The 17,976-nt window shown below is 40.2% G+C and overlaps 1 protein-coding gene across 7 annotated transcripts in view; it reads left to right on the plus strand.

Annotated features, from left to right (window-relative positions):
* TTC1 (tetratricopeptide repeat domain 1) overlaps positions 1–17,976 on the plus strand; it is an 80,781-nt gene that overhangs the window by 51,742 nt on the left and 11,063 nt on the right. For all 7 annotated transcript variants that reach the window (XM_055561397.1, XM_055561390.1, XM_055561354.1 and 4 more), the window contains 3 exons: positions 9,741–9,801; positions 10,861–10,973; positions 14,160–14,196. In XM_055561397.1, the coding sequence (XP_055417372.1) occupies positions 9,741–9,801; positions 10,861–10,973; positions 14,160–14,196 (211 nt within the window). The remainder of the gene's footprint in view (positions 1–9,740; positions 9,802–10,860; positions 10,974–14,159; positions 14,197–17,976) is intronic.

Below are 17,976 nucleotides of genomic sequence, written 5' to 3' on the forward strand. Positions count from 1 at the left end.
TCTTTATTCTGTTCTGTGGTGATAATTTCCACCACTCTGTCTTCCAGCTCACTTATTTGTTCTGCCTCAGTTTTTCTGCTATTGATTCCTTCTAATTTAGTTTTCATTTCAGTTACTATACTGTTCATCTCTATTTGTATTTTAAATCTTATAGCCCTTTGTTAACAATTTCTTGTATCTTCTTGGTCTATTCCTCCATTCTTTTTCCAAGATTTCATATCATCTTTACTATCATTACTCTGAATTCCTTTTCGGGTGGATTGCCTATCTCTTCTTTATTTAGTTGTTCTTGTGGGGTTTTATCTTGTTCCTTTGTCTGAAACGTATTTCTCTTGCCATGTCATTTTGTGTAGCTTTCTGTGTTTGTGGTCTCCTTTCCACAGGGTGCAGGAGAGTAGTTCCTCTTGCCTCTAGTGACTGCCCCCTGCTGGGTCTTGTCCCTCTGGTGGGTAGGGCCGTGTCAAGGAGTATGTTTTGAGGTGGCTGTAAACTCAGTACAGCTTTAGGCAGACTGATGTTGTGGTGACCAGGGCTTGCACTGGATATTGAGTGGGACCTCCCCTTTGCTCTGTGGTTGCACTGCCCTGTCAGGGGCGGGATCTGCTCCCTTGCTATTGGAGTAGAAGCCCCCGGAGGTGTTTCTGAGGTACGATTCTGAGCTGTGGTGCAGGATAGGTGGGATTGGAGCACTCCCACGGGAGAGGTCCCTGAGTGCCTCCCTTGGAGCTGTTCACCTGTGTGTGTGCTCTGTCGTGTCACGTTTCACCGTTGTGCTGGCTCACGGGTTACACCGTTGTCAGCACTGCTCTCAGCCCTATCGTAACCCTGGGTAGGCCTGTGGTTGGCCCTGGTGTCTCTCAAGCATTATTTTCACCAGGCCACCAGCACAGATTCACTGAAGGTGGGTCTCAGCACTGTAGTAGCCATGCCCCTGGACCTGCTGTGGTAGCTATGGCAGCAGCTCAGCCTCTGGCCTGGCCCAGCCCCCTTGTGTATCTGCCCACAAAGCCCACAGCTCTAAAGCTGGACCCATCTTAGCTTTGAGAGCACTCATTGTCTATTGGGATGTTCTGTAGGTGCTGAATTTACAGAATGGGCAGCACGGATGTAAATCCACAGTTTGCACAGCCATGAGCAGAGATATCATCTCTTCTCTCTCAGTCGCATGGCTCCTGGGACTCAGCTGGGGTGTCAGCCCGCTTCTCCATGTGCACTCCCTAGCTGGTGTCTTCTCCTGAGGCTCCTCCAGGGCACATGAGCCTGCCCAGGCAGAATGGAGCCAATGTACAAAAACCCGGGTTTATGAGTCTGCCCACAGGTGGTGGGCAAGCCACTCCTCCTAGTGCCCGTGGTGGCAGGGGCCAGGGTGAGGGGGAGAGGCTGCAGTGGAGGCCGCGCCCGCCGTGCACTGCTCAACCATGGAGCTTCATTTCTATGGAGGCCCAGGCTTCTTCCACAGGCATTCCCGGTTCCTGGTTGTGGACTTCCTTGCTCCCATCCCTACACGCTGTTTCTTCATAGCCAACAGCAGTCCTCTACCCGGGTCTGTTCTCCAAACCCCACCTTCCAGCCCCCAGCCCCCATCCACACTAGCAGACCCACACTTCAGGCTGGGGTGCATGGGGCTGTGGCACACACCATCCGGGTAGGTCTCACTCTGTCCTGCCTGCCGCCGACCAGTTGCTGCACGCTGCTCCAAGCCCCCAGAGGTCCTTTTTGACCCTGCTGATCTCCCTGCTGGTGAGGGGGCTTCCCCAGGTGCGGGACTTTTTCTTTTCCTTCAGCTCCTCACCCCTCCCCAGGAGTGCAGGTCCTGTGCTGCTTCCTCTCTTTCCTCTGTCTTGCCCCTCCTGTGGGGATCTTGTTTGTCCTTCAGGTGTCCAAGGTCCTCTGCTGGCTTTCTGCGGGTACTCTGTGAGAACTGTTCCATTCGTAGTTGTATTCTTGATGTATTTGTGGGGAGAGATGAACTCCGTGTTCTCCTGCTCTGCCATCTTGATTCCTCCCTTCTATAGCCACTTTTTGTGGGTTAGATCTAGTATCCCTGTATAATCAGATATTTCTGTCAGCTGCTGCTTTTTCCTGATTGTGGTCAGACTTTCTCTTTGCCTGTCTTACAATTATTTTGTTGTTGATGAATCTGGGTATTTTAAGTAATATTGTTGCAACTGTAAAGTCTGACCCTCCCCCATGCCCCAGTTATTTTTGTTGTTGCTATTTTGCCTGTCTGCTTATATGTGTAGTAATTTATCTGGACTTACCTGGACTTAGCTGTGTGATTCATTTCCTCTGGGATGTGTGGCCACTGATGGCTCTGTTTAGTTGGTTTTTGTTTTTGTTCTTGTTTTTTTTTTTTTTTTAATTCTGGCTTTCTTGAGGTTGTGTCTGTTTCCACACAGTGTAGTGGCCATCCAATACTGGTCAGAGATTATATTCAAACATATCAAACCAATATGGCTTCCACTTACTATCAGTGGATCTGTATGTGAATTCACAAGTATATTCCAGGTTTAGATAGTCTTCAGGTCTGCACCTCTTGTGTTTCCTTAGTGCATGTGCACAGGCTTCTGATAAAACAAGGATGCGTGAATAGTTGCATCCTTCTCGAGCGTGCACACCAACTCCAGTCAGCCAGGATATTTGAAACGCTTGTTAAGTGTCTCTATGACTCTGTCTTTTTATCTTCCCATTACATTTTTCTCTCCCATGGCTTTTTTACCTTTGTCTTTGCCCAACCAGGACTGCAATCACAGATCAGTAGAACCCCTGGCTTTCCCCATTTGCTTGGCTCTCAGATTACAGCACCACGAGGCATGGATTATTTCACCTTCTTTAAATCAAGTCAGTCCTCCAGCAGTAAAACTGCTGGTTATTCACAGCCTACCTTGTGGTGTGAAAATTACCACACTGAATGATGGGAGGAAGAAAGGGAGCAGTCCCTAGGAAGTATGCCAGGGATTTTCATGGTGATTTCCTGAAGTTCAATAGTTTTTTCATAAATAAGCATTGTTCAATTTGTCGTAAGCCTGTGATCCATTTCCAGGACACTGAAATGGTTGTGTCTGATCTTTTTGTCGTTTTGTAGTTGCTCTTAGAGGGTTTGGAAACCTCGTTTAGCCACATCAGAAGTCTCATTTAGTATTGTTTTGAACTGTGCAAGTATTTTACACTTTCAAATGTTAAAATTAAATCAGAAAGGATAAGGGAAATTAACCCTTAAAATGGATTACAAACAGAAACAAATTGCTGTAACTATATCAAATTGATTACATGTTAGCATAACTATTTCAAGTTAATTACATAGAGAAGGTAATTTCAGTAAATTTGGACATAATACTCTGGGTGTATATCCTTAGTAGAATATATTCTAAAGTTGGAAAAAAATGAGATCTTGAACTTTATGTAGTAGATAATAAGTAGTAATAGTCACATAGTATTTGAAATTTTTGTTTATTGTTGGATAGAGCAAAATGAGTTAAGTATTTTGCTGTTACTGGGATTTCTGTTTTATTTCTGTATTTACTCCTGGGATTTCTGTTTTATTTAAGATGTAGTTTCATGAATCTCTTCACTGAGAGGACCTAAAAGCAATGACTCCCTCATAACACCTAGATCTTGGTTTTGAAAAAATGACTGATTCCAGGTACAGGAAAGGTAGAGTACAAACTATTGCACTTGGAATATAATGTATGCCTGCAGCAAAGCTTACCCTTAGGGGGATAGATCCAGGCAAAGACTCCTGCAGATCCTGAGAGTGGGCTAAGAAGTCTTGGGTAAGAAATCTGGAGTATGGCCTAAAGGGGCCCCACAGGAGGAAGAGTGCAGTCAGAGGAGGCGCTTGACTGGCCTATTTTGCCCAGGCCTAAGGAATGTGCAATGTTCTTCAACTCATGAAACCATCTAAGCATTTTGTAACCATCTAGACTTTCTGCAGTGCTTTTTTAAAAAATTCTCTTATAATTTTTAAAAATAACCCGAGGTAGAATGAATTGCCCAGTTAGAGGCGTTTTGTACAGTTTACATTCAGAGGAAGATCATGTGGGGAAGGAAGTGAAGGTAGTCCTGGGGAAGAGGTCTGGTTTGTGTTAGACTTGGAAAACAGCAAAATTTGGTTTGGGCAGTTGAAAGGAAAATCTGGAAGAAAAACAATGGCATTTCCAAGGTGGGTGCATAAGCAAAAGAATGGAATGAAGAATAAGAGATCCAACTATTTAGAAGAAAGGACTTGTGTAGTAATGGGAGATAAGACTGAGTAGGTTGGAATAGAAGTTTGTTGCAAAAAATAAAAGATCTCTGAATCTTGAATTTTTTTTTTTTTTTCTAACCTGTAAAATAGGTTAATACCTACATGCGTATCTCTCAGAATTGTCTTGGGAAGCCGATGAGTAGAGCTCTAATGTGTATGATAGCAGATGTCAAGCAGTGAAATCTGTACTGGTAGAGTTTATAGTGAACTGAATAACAGGCTGAAAAGTTGGCAGTTGCAGTGATAACTGTTGAAATAAACTCCCTTCATCAAGGGCATTGTGTTTTTGAGGTTTTCCATGACAGCTCCTGTGATGATTCACAATACAAAATAATGTCATTATTTCCCCCTGAGCTCTCAGTGATGGGGAGGTCTACTGAGTTTAGAGTCCTGTAAAATTTCTTTGGTTCCCATTCTTAAGGAAACAAAATTCTAGAACAGATGTTACCCCATGCGGCCTCCCCAGAATCTGGAGGCATGTGAGAGGGCCCCTAACCACATTAGACCAGAACCTGGAAGATTTGCACCCAGTAATGCCGCAGGACACCAGCCCTGCCAGTTCACTTATGTGTGATGCTCTTGGCACTTGGCAGGCTGAGTAAGACTATGCACTGTGGAGTCTGTCCTTGGATTCCACAGCATTTCACAGTGTGCGTGCCATCCTCGGGTTAAAGAATGTGTTCCGGCGGCAGAATAAATCCTAGTCTTTGTACTAGGATCAAGTTAGTCTCCTGGCACAGCCGGGAGACAGTGCAGCGTTCTTTTCAAAGTGCTATTTTTAGCTGTTGCCAAGGAGATATTCAGCATGATATTGATAATTGCATTAATCCTCAATTTAACACAATCTGTGAAAGCAGCAGCTCTTTTCCAGTGTTTATTACTTAATGGGTCACTGAGTTGTGATTTATCAGACCAAAAAAATAAAACGCCTTCCTTAGAATAATTGGCGTCTGTAGTATGTTCCAGAGCCTCTTGGCCAGTTCAACTTTTAGGCCCAGTTGTAACAACACAGTGAACTTCTCTCAGGCTGCCTGCTCAGGCTGGCCCCTGTCAGTAATTCCTTCTGGGTGTACTTTGGATCTAGGCTTTTCTTGTTGGAATATTAATGTTCTCAATTTACCAAATAATGATTAAACTCTTAAAACACACTCTTCACGAGAGCCTGATCTGGCAGTCTGAATGACTGATCTGTGTTCATAAAACATTCCTGGTAAGTTGGCATTGGAGAACAGATTATAGATCAGAAAGTAGCTTAAAATTAGAGAGATTGAAATTGTTGATGGATGGGCATTGAACTCTTCATAACTTAATGAACCGCCCTTCCCTGAAGAATTTTTATTTTTGATAGTACTGTTTTAAAAAAATATATTACAGACCTGTGATGCATTTATTCATGTGATCCTATAATTTTCTCTTAATTCATTAATATGCTACCCTGCATTAATATATTTTCTAATGTGAAACCAATTTTTCATTTCACTGTTAGAACTTTATTAGCCAGTGATATATGGTTGGTTGTGTTTGTGTGAATTTAAGATTGATTGAAGTCACCTCTATTTATAGGGTTTTCATTTTGCCCTAATTGAAATTATTTTAGAATTTTTAAGTGTTTTTTTTTCCCCCACCCATTTCTCCACATACCCTCCTGCCCCAACCTTTGAGCTTGGTGTTTTTTGTTTCATAATTTGTTTAGATTCTGCATATAAGAGAGAGCATATGGTGCTTGTCTTTCTCTGATTTATTTCCCTTAGCATAATACCCTCGAGGTCTATCCATGTTGTGGCAGATAGCAAGATGTCATTCCTTTTTTTCTTTTGTCTTTTTTGTCTAAGATGTCATTCTGTTTATGGCTAAATAATATTCCTTTGTGTGTGTATAACCGCAGTTTCTTTATCCATTCGTCCTTTTTTTTTTTTTTGAGGTATGTTTCTTCTGTCTTTGGCTGTGTTGGGTGTTCTTTGCCACGTGCAGGCTTTCTCTCATTGTGGTGAGCAGGGGCTGCTCTTTGCTGTGGTGGGTGGGCTTCTCATTGCAGTGGCTTCCCTTGCTGCAGAGCGCAGGATCTAGGCACGTAGGCCCGCCCGCGGTAGTTGCAGCACGTGGGCTTAGTTGCCCCATGGTGTATGGGATCTTCCTGGACCAGGGATTGAACCTGTGTCCCCTGGATTGGCTGGTGGATTCTTAACCACTGGAAAGCCAGGGAATTCCCTATCCATTTGTTCACTGATGGCCATTTCAGTTGTTTCCATATCTTGGCTATTGCATATAATGTTGCAGTTGAACATGGGGATACAGCCATCTTTTTGAGTTAGTGCTTTCATTTTCTTCAGATAAACACCCAAAAGTGGACTTGCTGAATCATATGGTAGTTCTTTTTTAAGTTTTTAAGAAATGTCCAAAAAAAAAGAAATGTCCATATTGTTTTCCATAGTGGCTTCACAATTTACATTCCTACCAGCAGTGCACAGGGGTTTTCTTTTCTCCACATTCTTGCCAGCACTGGTTATTTCTTGTCTTTCGATGATAGTTATTCTAACAGGTGTGAAATGATATCTCATTGTAGTTTTGACTTGCATTTCCCTGCTGATTAATGATGTTGAACATCTTTTCATGTTCACCATGTATGTCGTCTTTGGAAAAATGTCCATTCAGATCTTGACCCACTTTTTAATAAGGTTGGGGCGTTTTTGCTTTTAAGTTGTATGAGTTCTTTTTGTATTTTAGATTACCCCCTTATCAAGTAGATGATTTATAACTATTTTCTTCCATTCATTTTGTTGATGGTTTCCTTTGCTGTGCAGAAGCTCTTTAGTCTGATGTGGTCCCACTTGGTTATTTTTGCTTTGGGTATCAGATTCAGAAAATCATCACCAAGACTTACTTCAAGAAGCTTACCACCTTTGTTTTCTTCTAGGAGTATTATGGTTTCAGGTCTTACATTCAAGTCTTTAATCCATTTTGAGTCAACTTGTGTGTGTGGTGTAACACAGTGGTTTGTTTTCATTCTTCTGCATGTGGCTGTCCAGTTTTCCCAGCACCACTTACTGAAGAGACTGTCCTTTCCCCATTATATATTAGTGGCTCCTTTATCATAAATTAATTGACCGTATGTGTGTGGGTTTATTCCTGGGCTCTCTATTCTGTCTCAGTGATCAGTGTGTCTATTTTTATACCAATACCATACCATTTTTATTACTAGAGCTTTGAAAGTGTAGGTTGAAATCAGGGAGCGTGATGCCTCCAACTTTGTTTCTCCAGATCACTTTGTCTATTTGGAGTTGAAATAACTTTTAACTGGATTCTTTGTGGGGTTTTCTTTGCTTCCAGCGATTCCCTTTCTTATGTGGAGAAAATTCCCCTTGTTGAGTGCTGGTCAGTCCCCTGTGTTCACTCTGGTCTCTTGACAGCCAAGGCATGTGACTACGCTTGGCTCATTGGATGCTTCTGATCGAAACTTTAAATCTAAATTAGGACAAAGAAAGGGGAATGGTTAGGGTCTGTTGGCTGTTATTACAGCCCTATCTTGGCAAGACTTTTCTCCTAGAAGACACATCAATATTTTTTAGCTTTTTGACTTCAGAGTTGCCTTGAGTCCTGTCTGTTTTATAAGCCCATGTTTTAGGCCTCCCCGTGATCGTGTGAGCCCCACGGTAGCTTTCCAGTAAAAAACTACTACAAGAATACCTTGGGAAAGGTTAGTAAGTTCATTCTCCAGGGCAATACCTAAGACTATGAGAGGCCCCAGTCCCCAGAGAATTTTCTAAATAGCAATGAATACTATTAATACTGAGAATGATGATATGTTAGGACCTTGTTACTCTAATAAAGAGTTTCCTCTGCCTAAAAAAAAAAAAAAAAAATTTTTTTTTTCTTTTTTGCCCGAGATAGTCCTTTTGCTTGCCTCCAGAAATCCTAACCGGGCTTCCCAAATGGCTCAGTGGTAAAGAATCTGCCTGCCAATGCAAGAAGACGTGAGTTTGATCCCTGGGTTGGGAAGATTTCCTGGAGGAGAAAGTGGCAACCCACTCCAGTATCCTTGCCTGGGCAATAATGGACAGAGGAGCCTGGCGAGCTACTGTCCATGGGTTCGCAAGAGTCAGACATGACTTAGCAACTAAACAACAAAAATACTAATCAGTTCAATAGAGAATATTACAGTTCAGGCACCTTCCTCTGGGTGGTTGTAGGTAAATGTGGCCACATTTTTATATTTTGATTGTCATCACCACTACCCATCTTATTTTTTCCTGTATTCCCTTGGAATAGGCCTTCTTCAGATATGTTATAAATGAATTATTATTGTCTGCTGAACATCTGGCCTATAATAGATGTCGTAAAAATTAGATTCTGTTTATACCTATTTCTTAGTTTCTTTATTGAGATTCATCAAGTGTTCTTTTTCTTTCAGAGTATAGTAATAAGGTATTTGGAAAGCACCCAGATCTCAGCAGCTCATTTACAGATCTTCTCCAGAAGCATTATATTTTTTTAATTTGGTTCCTAATATTTAGAGTACCAACTGTTTAGAATGTCAGCTTGTATTGTCGATGAAAAAGTCTGCTAATTTTGTTTCCTCCCATTGGAGTTTTTATTGAGTCAGAAACTTCAAGAATGAAGGAAGAGATTTTTGGAGATTCTCTATTTTTTTTTAATGCTGTCAAAAGTGGCATGCTAGCTCTGCTTATGCCGGCCAACTCGCTGAGGTGTTCAGGGCTGAGAGCACACGGGCTCGGCACGTGTCTTTTTGGCTCCACAGACTAACATTCACTCTGCCTTTGAGTCCCATGAGTGCTCTACCATCTGTGTGAATTTCTGTTGATAGAAGAGGCTAGGAAGAGAGATTCCTCTGGGTTTCTTCAAATTCCCCTGTGTTAGCCTGCTAGCAGCATACCGCCTGACCCTGCAAATAAGACTCATCCCCCATAGTGCACTCTGCCAGCCTCTCTATGTCTGCATCATGACACAGAGTGCAGTTGTAGCTAAATAAGTATTACACTATTTATTTTACAGAAAAATAATAGCTAATTTTTGAACCCTTATTCACCAGTGGATTGGAAACTGTACATACATTATCACATTAACCCATAAATCTATTAGCCTTAATTTTTAGATGAAGAAATTAATGCCCAGAAAGATCTGAAACTTGTCCAAGATCATCTACAATTAATAAGTAGCAGATCTAGAATTTTAATTTATAAAGGTAAGCATACCAGTGGGTATATTAGTTTCATTTTTAGTAAATGGAAATTACTGTCCATGCAAAAGCCGGAAACAAAGAAAACCTGGGTTTTGTCTTTTTAGTGTCAAGAATTCACTGGATGTTTAGCCAGATGGTCATGTGTTTTTTTTCTGTGTGTTTGAGATTTAGATAAAACTGACCCAGTTCTCAAAAGTCAAGCTGCTGCCCGTTGAATAGCCTAATGTGTAATGAAAGCTGGCCTTTCTGTTCACTTATCATAATACTGTATTTATGTCATTCTCTGATCTTTTTCAGAGAAGGAGAGAAGAGAGCTCTAGACTAAAGGAGGAGGGAAATGAGCAGTTTAAGAAGGGAGGTAAGATGTGTTTTTCAGCACTGATGCTGGCTGTCTTGACTCATTCTTTTGTAGAGTCTGTGAAGAAACACTGAAGAATGTTTGGAAACAGCTAGCAGATCTGAACTGCTAACAATACTGAAGAACAAAGCTCTTTGAGTTTTTGCTTTGGGAAACTCTGATCTGGAATGTTAAAAGGCTATTTGCTGCATTGCTGCAAAAGGAGGGTCTCAGTTCCTCACTTTGTGACAGTGCTGTGAATACTGGCCCACTGCGTCCTGTGCTGCCTAGAAAAGGGTTTTGCTTACACTTGAGTTGCTCTTTCAGGTTCCTTTTTCTGTAGATGCCTTAACTAGAGAGATGGTCCTTCTTCATTTCTTGTATTTGCTTAGGGATAATTGAGGTTCATTTTTATAATTTGGGAGAACTGTTTGATCTTTTTATCAAATTTGTCGCATCTCAGAGTATGTATGCTTTGGATATCTAGGAGTAGTAACATCTTCCTTTTGTTATTTTTAGATTAAAAAAAATTTTTTTTTTATCATGATTTATCAATTATCACTTCTTTTTTCTAAGAGAACTAAAGGTTCTCTGCAAGTTTTATCTCTTTATATTTTAGTATTAAATATTTCAAACCTGAGAAAGGAGTGACTAGGCAATTATCTTTTAGTATCCTAACTATAATTCTGTATGTGGCAATGAATGTATGAGTTGATCACCATTTTCTCTCTAAGGTATTTAGTCAACTACTGGTTTTTAACATAGTTGCTTTTAGCTCTATAAAATGTCTCTCCAGACATTTCATGGAAGCATTTTTAGCCTGGTTGACTCCATGAAAGCAGAATATCTTTAATGAAAAATATATAGAGTTTTTTCTTCATCCTGGGCTGTTAATTCCAGATTTTAGTCTCTTTCCTCTGTCCAGTTTCCTAATCCCCTTTCAAAACTCTTTATTAAATTGATAAGCCAAGTGAAAGGTGAATGTATAGAATGGAAAGCTATACATCCTGAGGTCATTTGGAATACAGTGATATCAGAAATAAAATCATAACGACTTCTTATATTTTCCCTTATCCTCAGATTACATAGAAGCCGAAAGTTCTTATACTCGAGCCCTGCAGACGTGTCCCTCCTGCTTCCAGAAAGACCGGTCTGTTCTGTTTTCCAACAGAGCTGCGGCAAGGATGAAACAGGTATGTGTCTTGGACCCTGTCTTTTTCAGAAGCACATGAACTTGCACTGTGTTTGTAGGCTAGCTTCTCTCCAGAAACAAGCACAGGGGCTTTAAAGTCGCTGCCTCTCTTTTCCTACCCCTATATTTCGCTGATTTAAAGGGCATGAAAAGGATAGAAGCATAATTTTGAAAAACTTAAGTCAGATTACTATTCATATTCCTTATTAAAGTGGCTGAGTGAATACTTTCACAGAAGGAAGCCTGGCACAGTTTCTACTAAACCAGGGTAGGTTAATGAATCAAACAGCCAAGTAGTACATGTCCTAGAATAGCTCCAGCTGCTTATTCCAGGCCTCTGAAACTTCAGATAAGACTCGAAGGGACAGGAAGCAGTGCTTGAAACTGGACTTCAAGGTGCTTATCCCTGAGATTCTGATTTTCTGTTGAAAGTATGGATATAGGGAGAAGCATCCAAGAGTTGGGGTGAAAAGTACCCTTAAATGCAAAATAGGTGTCAGGGAAAATTCAGAAGCATTTTTGTATTTCCAAAGGATTGAGAACCTGATGTTGCAGGGTGAATGTAGAGTAGAGGAGAATGTAGTGATATTTGTTGGTATTAAAAGTTAGATTGGTGATTTGTTGATATTCCTGTTTAGACACCTAGTAAATCTTGCTGGATTGAAATGGTGAGAGCTTGAAAAAAAAACAGTACCCCTTGTTAAAGACTGCTTATATTCAAAGCACAAGGGTAGAGGTTTTTTTTTTACCTTTAAGCAACCACAAAGCAGGCATAAGATTGGGTGAAGTGGTTTTCTGTTTGTTTTGATCAGGTATCTATGTCATTTTCATTTTGATGTCAACTGATGAGGGTTTTTAAAGCGGAGAGTGGGGGGGTGCACTTGAATGTTTGGACATTCAAAAAGTTTTATTTTAATCCAGGCTTGTATGTTTTGTTACTGGATTCAGCGTCCAGGGTGAAGTTTTTAATATTTTTAGAGTGATTCATGTGACACGAGAGAGGGAATAATTCTAGAGCATATAGAATATACAAACAGACATTTTGTATTAGGGGAAATAAAACAATTTTTAGATTTATTTAAAACAACATTCATTAATACGTTCTACCATCGATCAGAATTCACAACTAATGGTCTTTCCACTTAGCTGGAAAATTCTGATTTCACTTTTGCCTCTGGGAGGTATCAAGCCACATTCATAGACTGGAAATTGTCGTTGTGAATTGAGATCGAGGACACCTTCAGTGTCAGAGAAAACACACCATACCCGTTTGGCTCCTGGAATTTGGGATTCTTTGTTCTCACAATTACCAAAATTAGTGACATTGCTAGCATTAGGCTGCTGCTGCTGCTAAGTCGCTTCAGTCGTGTCTGACTCTGTGCGACCCCATAGACGGCAGCCCACTAGGCTCCTCTGTCCCTGGGATTCTCCAGGCAAGAACACTGGAGTGGGTTGCCATTTAGGCTAGCATTAGGCTAGTATGAGCAACTCGTTCCTGAGTTAGGAAGATGGATGGCCTTGCTAGTCTTCTGTCTGAAAAGAACTCAGCCAAGGGGAACTCAGAAGAGACTTGCTCTGTAACTCTGACCTCTACAAGGGATAAGTTTGCTACTGGGCTCTTTTTGTTTGTTTTATTCTTTCAACTTTCATTCTTAATATTTTAAGAAGATTCTAAAATTACAGACTTGAAGACGTTCAGGAATGCACTGAAGTGATTTAAGGAGCCTATTCTGAGTATAAGGAAGTGATGGGTTAACTATTTTAAGAAGAATCTCTGAAAGACAAGTTTGCAGGCTCAGCATCCCTGATTGGGTATGCCTGGCCAAGCTTTATGTTTCGCGTCTGGAGGGGGAAAAGGCAAACTTGGAGTTAGGGCAGGTTTCAGCTCTAGGCCTCACTACACAAGAGTAAACAAAGTCCCCCCAAAAATAGGTTCTAAGAATAGCTACTTGGGGGCACAAAGAATACCACCACATCAGCTGTACACACAAGTTATAGAGATTTACTCCTATATCAGAAATCTTAAAAATGATATTGTGTGTCTCAGACTTAACAGTTATCTAAAAGTTGGGAAAATACTGACTTCGAGTTTTCTATACTGCAGGACTTCTTGTTAGAGTTTTTAATATGTGAATTGCTGTTTTGGACATTGGAAGAGATAATGTCGTTAGTGTTTCCCAGACAACTCTGGAACCTTTTTTTGCTTATTGTGGGTAAAGTACACATACTATAAAATTGACCATTTTAACCATTTTTAGATATATTCATAGTATTAGGCAATGATCATCATGTCCAGTTCCAGTAATTTTTTATGACCTTAAGAAAAACCCATTAAGCAGTCACTCCCCATCCTGGAACTGTTTTTGATTGAATCCTGAAACTCAATTTGGTAGACAGTGCTTTAAAATATTCTACAAAGTATGTGGCATTTGCCATAGTGGCCATTATGGAAGTATTAAACACTTGTTTGAACTAACATCTAACATTGTAGAACATTTCCAATTTGGAAAAAAATAGACATTTTAGAGCCTAGAAAAATTAAATAGCAGATGAATATCAGAGCTAGAATCTAGTTCTTTTGAGAATCTGGTTCTCAAGCTAGAATCTAGTTCTTTTGAAATCCTGTGTTCTTTTCACTACACCATGCTTCTCAATTCAGCAAATTAAATTAGATATTTGGCAAATTCTTTTGTATTTTTGTTTGGTCAGTGAATCAATTAAGGTTCATAACTGAGACTACATGACAAGCCATGCTCTATCTGTATATGGACCACCTCTGTACTTTCTGGAAAATACCACTTTGGGTGTGATATGTAACAGTTCACCAAAGAGGAAGGTTACTCATTCAGTTATTCATGTATCAGTCATTTGTCCTGTTTATTGATCAGAGTTTTCTCACTATCAACATTCTAATGTAAAATGTCAGAGGCCAATTGCAGCAGTCTTTAAATAAAGATACTTCAGGAGGAAGTTCCTTGAATAATTTGTTGCCAGGAGACTTTCAAGTCAGCTGTCAGCATAGTTTGAATTTTAGCTTGGAAGTGGCATGCATGTTTTGGTGTGATTTCCTTAAAGAGCATGCATCTATCTCTGTAAGCAATTATTAATGATCAGTTTATGTCATTGAGCCTTTAAGCTGTTGAGACAGAATTAGGGTGACACATATTAATGATCTATTTCCTTTTAGGACAAGAAAGAGATGGCCATCAGTGACTGCAGCAAAGGTACAGCTTTTTGGTCTTGTACATGTTAACATACAAGAGCATTACCTCAGCTGTTGTTTAGCTGCTGAGTTGTGACTGACTCTTTTGTGACCGCATGGACTGTAGCCCACCAGGCTCCTTCGACCATGGGGTTCCCAGGCAAAGAATACTGAAGTGGGTTGCCATTTCATTCTCCAGGGGCTCTTCCTGACCCAGGGATTGAACCTTTGTCTCCTGCTTTGGCAGGTGGATTCTTTACCACTGAGTCACGTGGAAAGCCTATTAGTTCAGCTAGACAGCAAATACAGAGGCTCTCAGTCAGGTGTGTACTTGTGCACATGCACGCTTCTGGGGCTGCTAAATGAGAAGCTCTGGGTCTTTCTCGGAGGTGTACTGTGCAGTAGTCATCTTAGTGAAAGCATTTTTTGAATGGATAGTTCAGTCAGTTTATCCTGTATTGGTAGATACGTGGAGAAAATTCAAACCTACCTTGGCCACAGAAACAGTATATACTTCTTGTGTGCTTGCCTTTGAAATGAAGATCTCAGCTGCTGTTGGGGCTTCTGAATCTGTGTGCTTGGATAGTGGTGGTGGTTGCTCTCAGGGAAATGGTGCTCCATTCAGATGTTGTACTTAATCCAAATCTCCTTGCCATCATTTTTTATCAAGTTCAACACAGTGAATCCAGTCTTTGTCATCTGATGTCTGAGTTCCATAATGATCTTTGCATTCTCCCACCTCATAGAGACAGCTCCAGACATAGGGTCATTATTGTTTTTGTTTTTTTTTTCCCCAAAATTTCCTGACAGGCCAGATGGTTGTCTTGTCTTTATAACCTGCTTGGTGTGGGAAACACACATAATCTTGTTCCTTGCATCTTGCTACTCGCATGAGTTTTTTCAAGCTAATATTGTTTTTTTAATTTGTATTTTCTTTTCTATTTTGGATAATATTTTCTCTGAGAGAATCAGATTTTAAAAGAACTTTATTTAAAAAAAAAAAAAGAAGAACCTTATATATTATCTAATCCTTCTCTCAGACCAAGCATGAATTCCCTCATCTGTTTTGTTTCTTTCGATTTTTTAATAACATTAACTAGTCACCCTCTCTTCTTTATACTTGGCAATTCATTAGAGTCTCTGAATGAAACTTAACACATTAGGATCCAGCAAACTTATTCTGATCTATTACTGTCTTGAGCTGGAACTAATTCTAAATGTACTGTTTTGTTTGGAAGAAGGTATTTAACCTTAATCTCTGTGAGATGTGTGGGTTTGACGAGTTTAAGTTAGGAACAAGCTGCGATTTTCAGAGTTCTTTTCTTGGTAACCAAATGGTGAGAAAATGGCTTGTAAGCTGATTAGCGGGGAATACACTAGAAAACTACATTTCTAGCTGTCGCCCTCAATCTAGGAGCCAAGAGAATGAGAGGAAGTGGGGGGAAGTGTTTGTTTTCCAGATTTGTTTTTGGTTTTGGTTAAACCAAAATACATGTGCTTATACTTAGTTGTTATGGCTACATATGGTTTATTGAATCCATGTGCAAAATACATTAACAATAGTACAGTTTATTTGGATTAAGTAGTATAGATTATTTGGGTATACAGGACCTTTCATTCCCCTGGCCCCCAAATAAACACATGCCCACTCTGTGTACAAACTTTGGCAAAGGACTTAACTCATTTGGAGCTCTTTGCTATGAAATACTATATAAGAAACTGTATGAAAACTGTGGAACAGTATTTAATGCCAGTCACCTTTATGCTTTTAGCCTTAGCATGTAAATAAAGTTTAAGTTAATTCTCTATAGGGATTGAGAAAGCAAAGCACAAGTTAGAGTGATAAGTTGGTGTTAGAGGTTTCTATAAAGTAGTCATAGGGAATTCCCTAGTGGCACAGTGGTTGGGACTCAGTGCTTTCACTGCCGGGGCCCGAGTTCAGTCCTTGGTTGGGAAACTAAGATCCTGTCAGCTGTGTGGCCAGTAAGAAGAGTAATCCTGGAAGGATTCCATCTCTTCGGTCAATATTTGCATTGTTAGAAGTTATCCACTAGTTGAGAAGGGGGCAGTATAGGAGTTAAAATGTAAATTAGGGGGTTCAGTTTTTTAAAAGATGGTGTAGTAGAAGTCACTGGAGTATTTTAAGAGAATATGGTGTGCTAGACTAAGGGGAGGTTGACAGTGTGTAAAGATGAAATCCTGCAGTTTAGGTTCTTTCAGAAAACCTTCTCCTGAACCAATATCCCCTTCCAGCCACTGCACCATTTCTGTCATCTGCTTCATTGAAAGACTTTCTGCCCATCCATACCATGTGGTTTATATCTTCAGCCCTGCCCTGTAGTCTGGAGCCCTGTACCCCACTGCAAACTTGACATCTCCCTGCAACATATGGTCCCATGGCGTAGCAGATGTGCCCAGAACAGACTCTGGTGCCTCCCAGTCCCCCACACATACATGAATGCATGAAAACAACTTGGTAGTTTTTTTCATACTAGTAAATGGCATTATTATCCATTCACTTGCTGAAACTCGAAAACCTTTGGAGTCATCCCTGAGTTATTCTCTCATTCCACATGGCTTAATTAATTAGCAAGTCCATTGGGCTCTGATTCAGAGACATGCCCTTAATCTGGCCTCTCCTTTCCATCTCCACGTTTAGCAGCTTAGTGAGCACCCTCTGTCATCTGGGCTATTGCAGTGCCCTCCCAGCTGTCTCACCGCTTCCACCCATACCCTTCACACTATAGCCAAAGTGAGCTTTTAAAACTGTAAATCAGATTATGTTTTAATCTGCTTGAAACGATTCCAGTGGCTTCTTATCACACTTAAAAGGTCTAGTAAATGAACTATATTCCAATAAAAGTTATAATAAATAACTAAAATACACAATCAGCAAGGACTTACTCCATAGCACAGGAAACTCTACTCAGTACTCTGTATTAACCTAAATGGGCAAAGAATCTGAAAAAGAATAGATGTGTGTGTGTATATAACTAAATCACTTTGCTGTACACCTGAAACTAACACAACATTGTGAATCAACTGTATTACTCCAATATAAAAGCTTTTTAAAAAATACAAAATAGAAAAAGTCCAAGCTCCTTTCCTTGGCCAGCAAGGCCTCCATGACCTGCTTGTTGTGTATCTTCAACCTCATCTCTTCTGCACCTCTACCTATCACCAAGATGCCAAAGTTATTCCTGCTTTTAGATCCTTTACTCTTTTTAGTTCTTTTTCCTATACTGTCTCCCTCAGCTTTTCAAATAGCTGGCTTCCCTCAAATAATCCCTTTTCATATTCTTTCCACTCTTTATAAAGTCACTTATTCCCCTCTTCTCTTGAATTTACATCACCTTGTTTTATTTCTCTCTGTAGCTCTACAGCTATCTGAAATTATTTGTATGCCATCTTCTGTTGCCTCCTGGAATAGCTTAAAGCTTCATGAGGACTTGGACCTGGTCTGTTCTGGTTACACTGTACTCTGGAGGGTCACTACCCTAGGTGCATATATTAGGTATAAACAAACAGTTACTGAAACCATGAATGAATTTAAAAATGAGGATATCATTTGAAAAGAAAAAAGTTTTAGAGCCATGATACTGCTTTTTAACAGAAAAAAGAAAAAACACAAAAAATAATAGAAGAATGTAGTGTACTTGAACCAAAACATGGGCACCGGATTATTATAAGGCATTTGTTGTTGGATAAAAGAGAGGATATTATACACTAGTGACCTAAGGGTGTTAGAGCAAGAGTTTGAAGGAACAGTGAGGATTTAGCTAAAAATACAACCTCAGTTGTC

The sequence above is a fragment of the Bubalus kerabau genome, chromosome 1, assembly GCF_029407905.1.
Source record: "Bubalus kerabau isolate K-KA32 ecotype Philippines breed swamp buffalo chromosome 1, PCC_UOA_SB_1v2, whole genome shotgun sequence".
NCBI classification, from domain to species: Eukaryota; Metazoa; Chordata; class Mammalia; order Artiodactyla; family Bovidae; genus Bubalus; species Bubalus kerabau.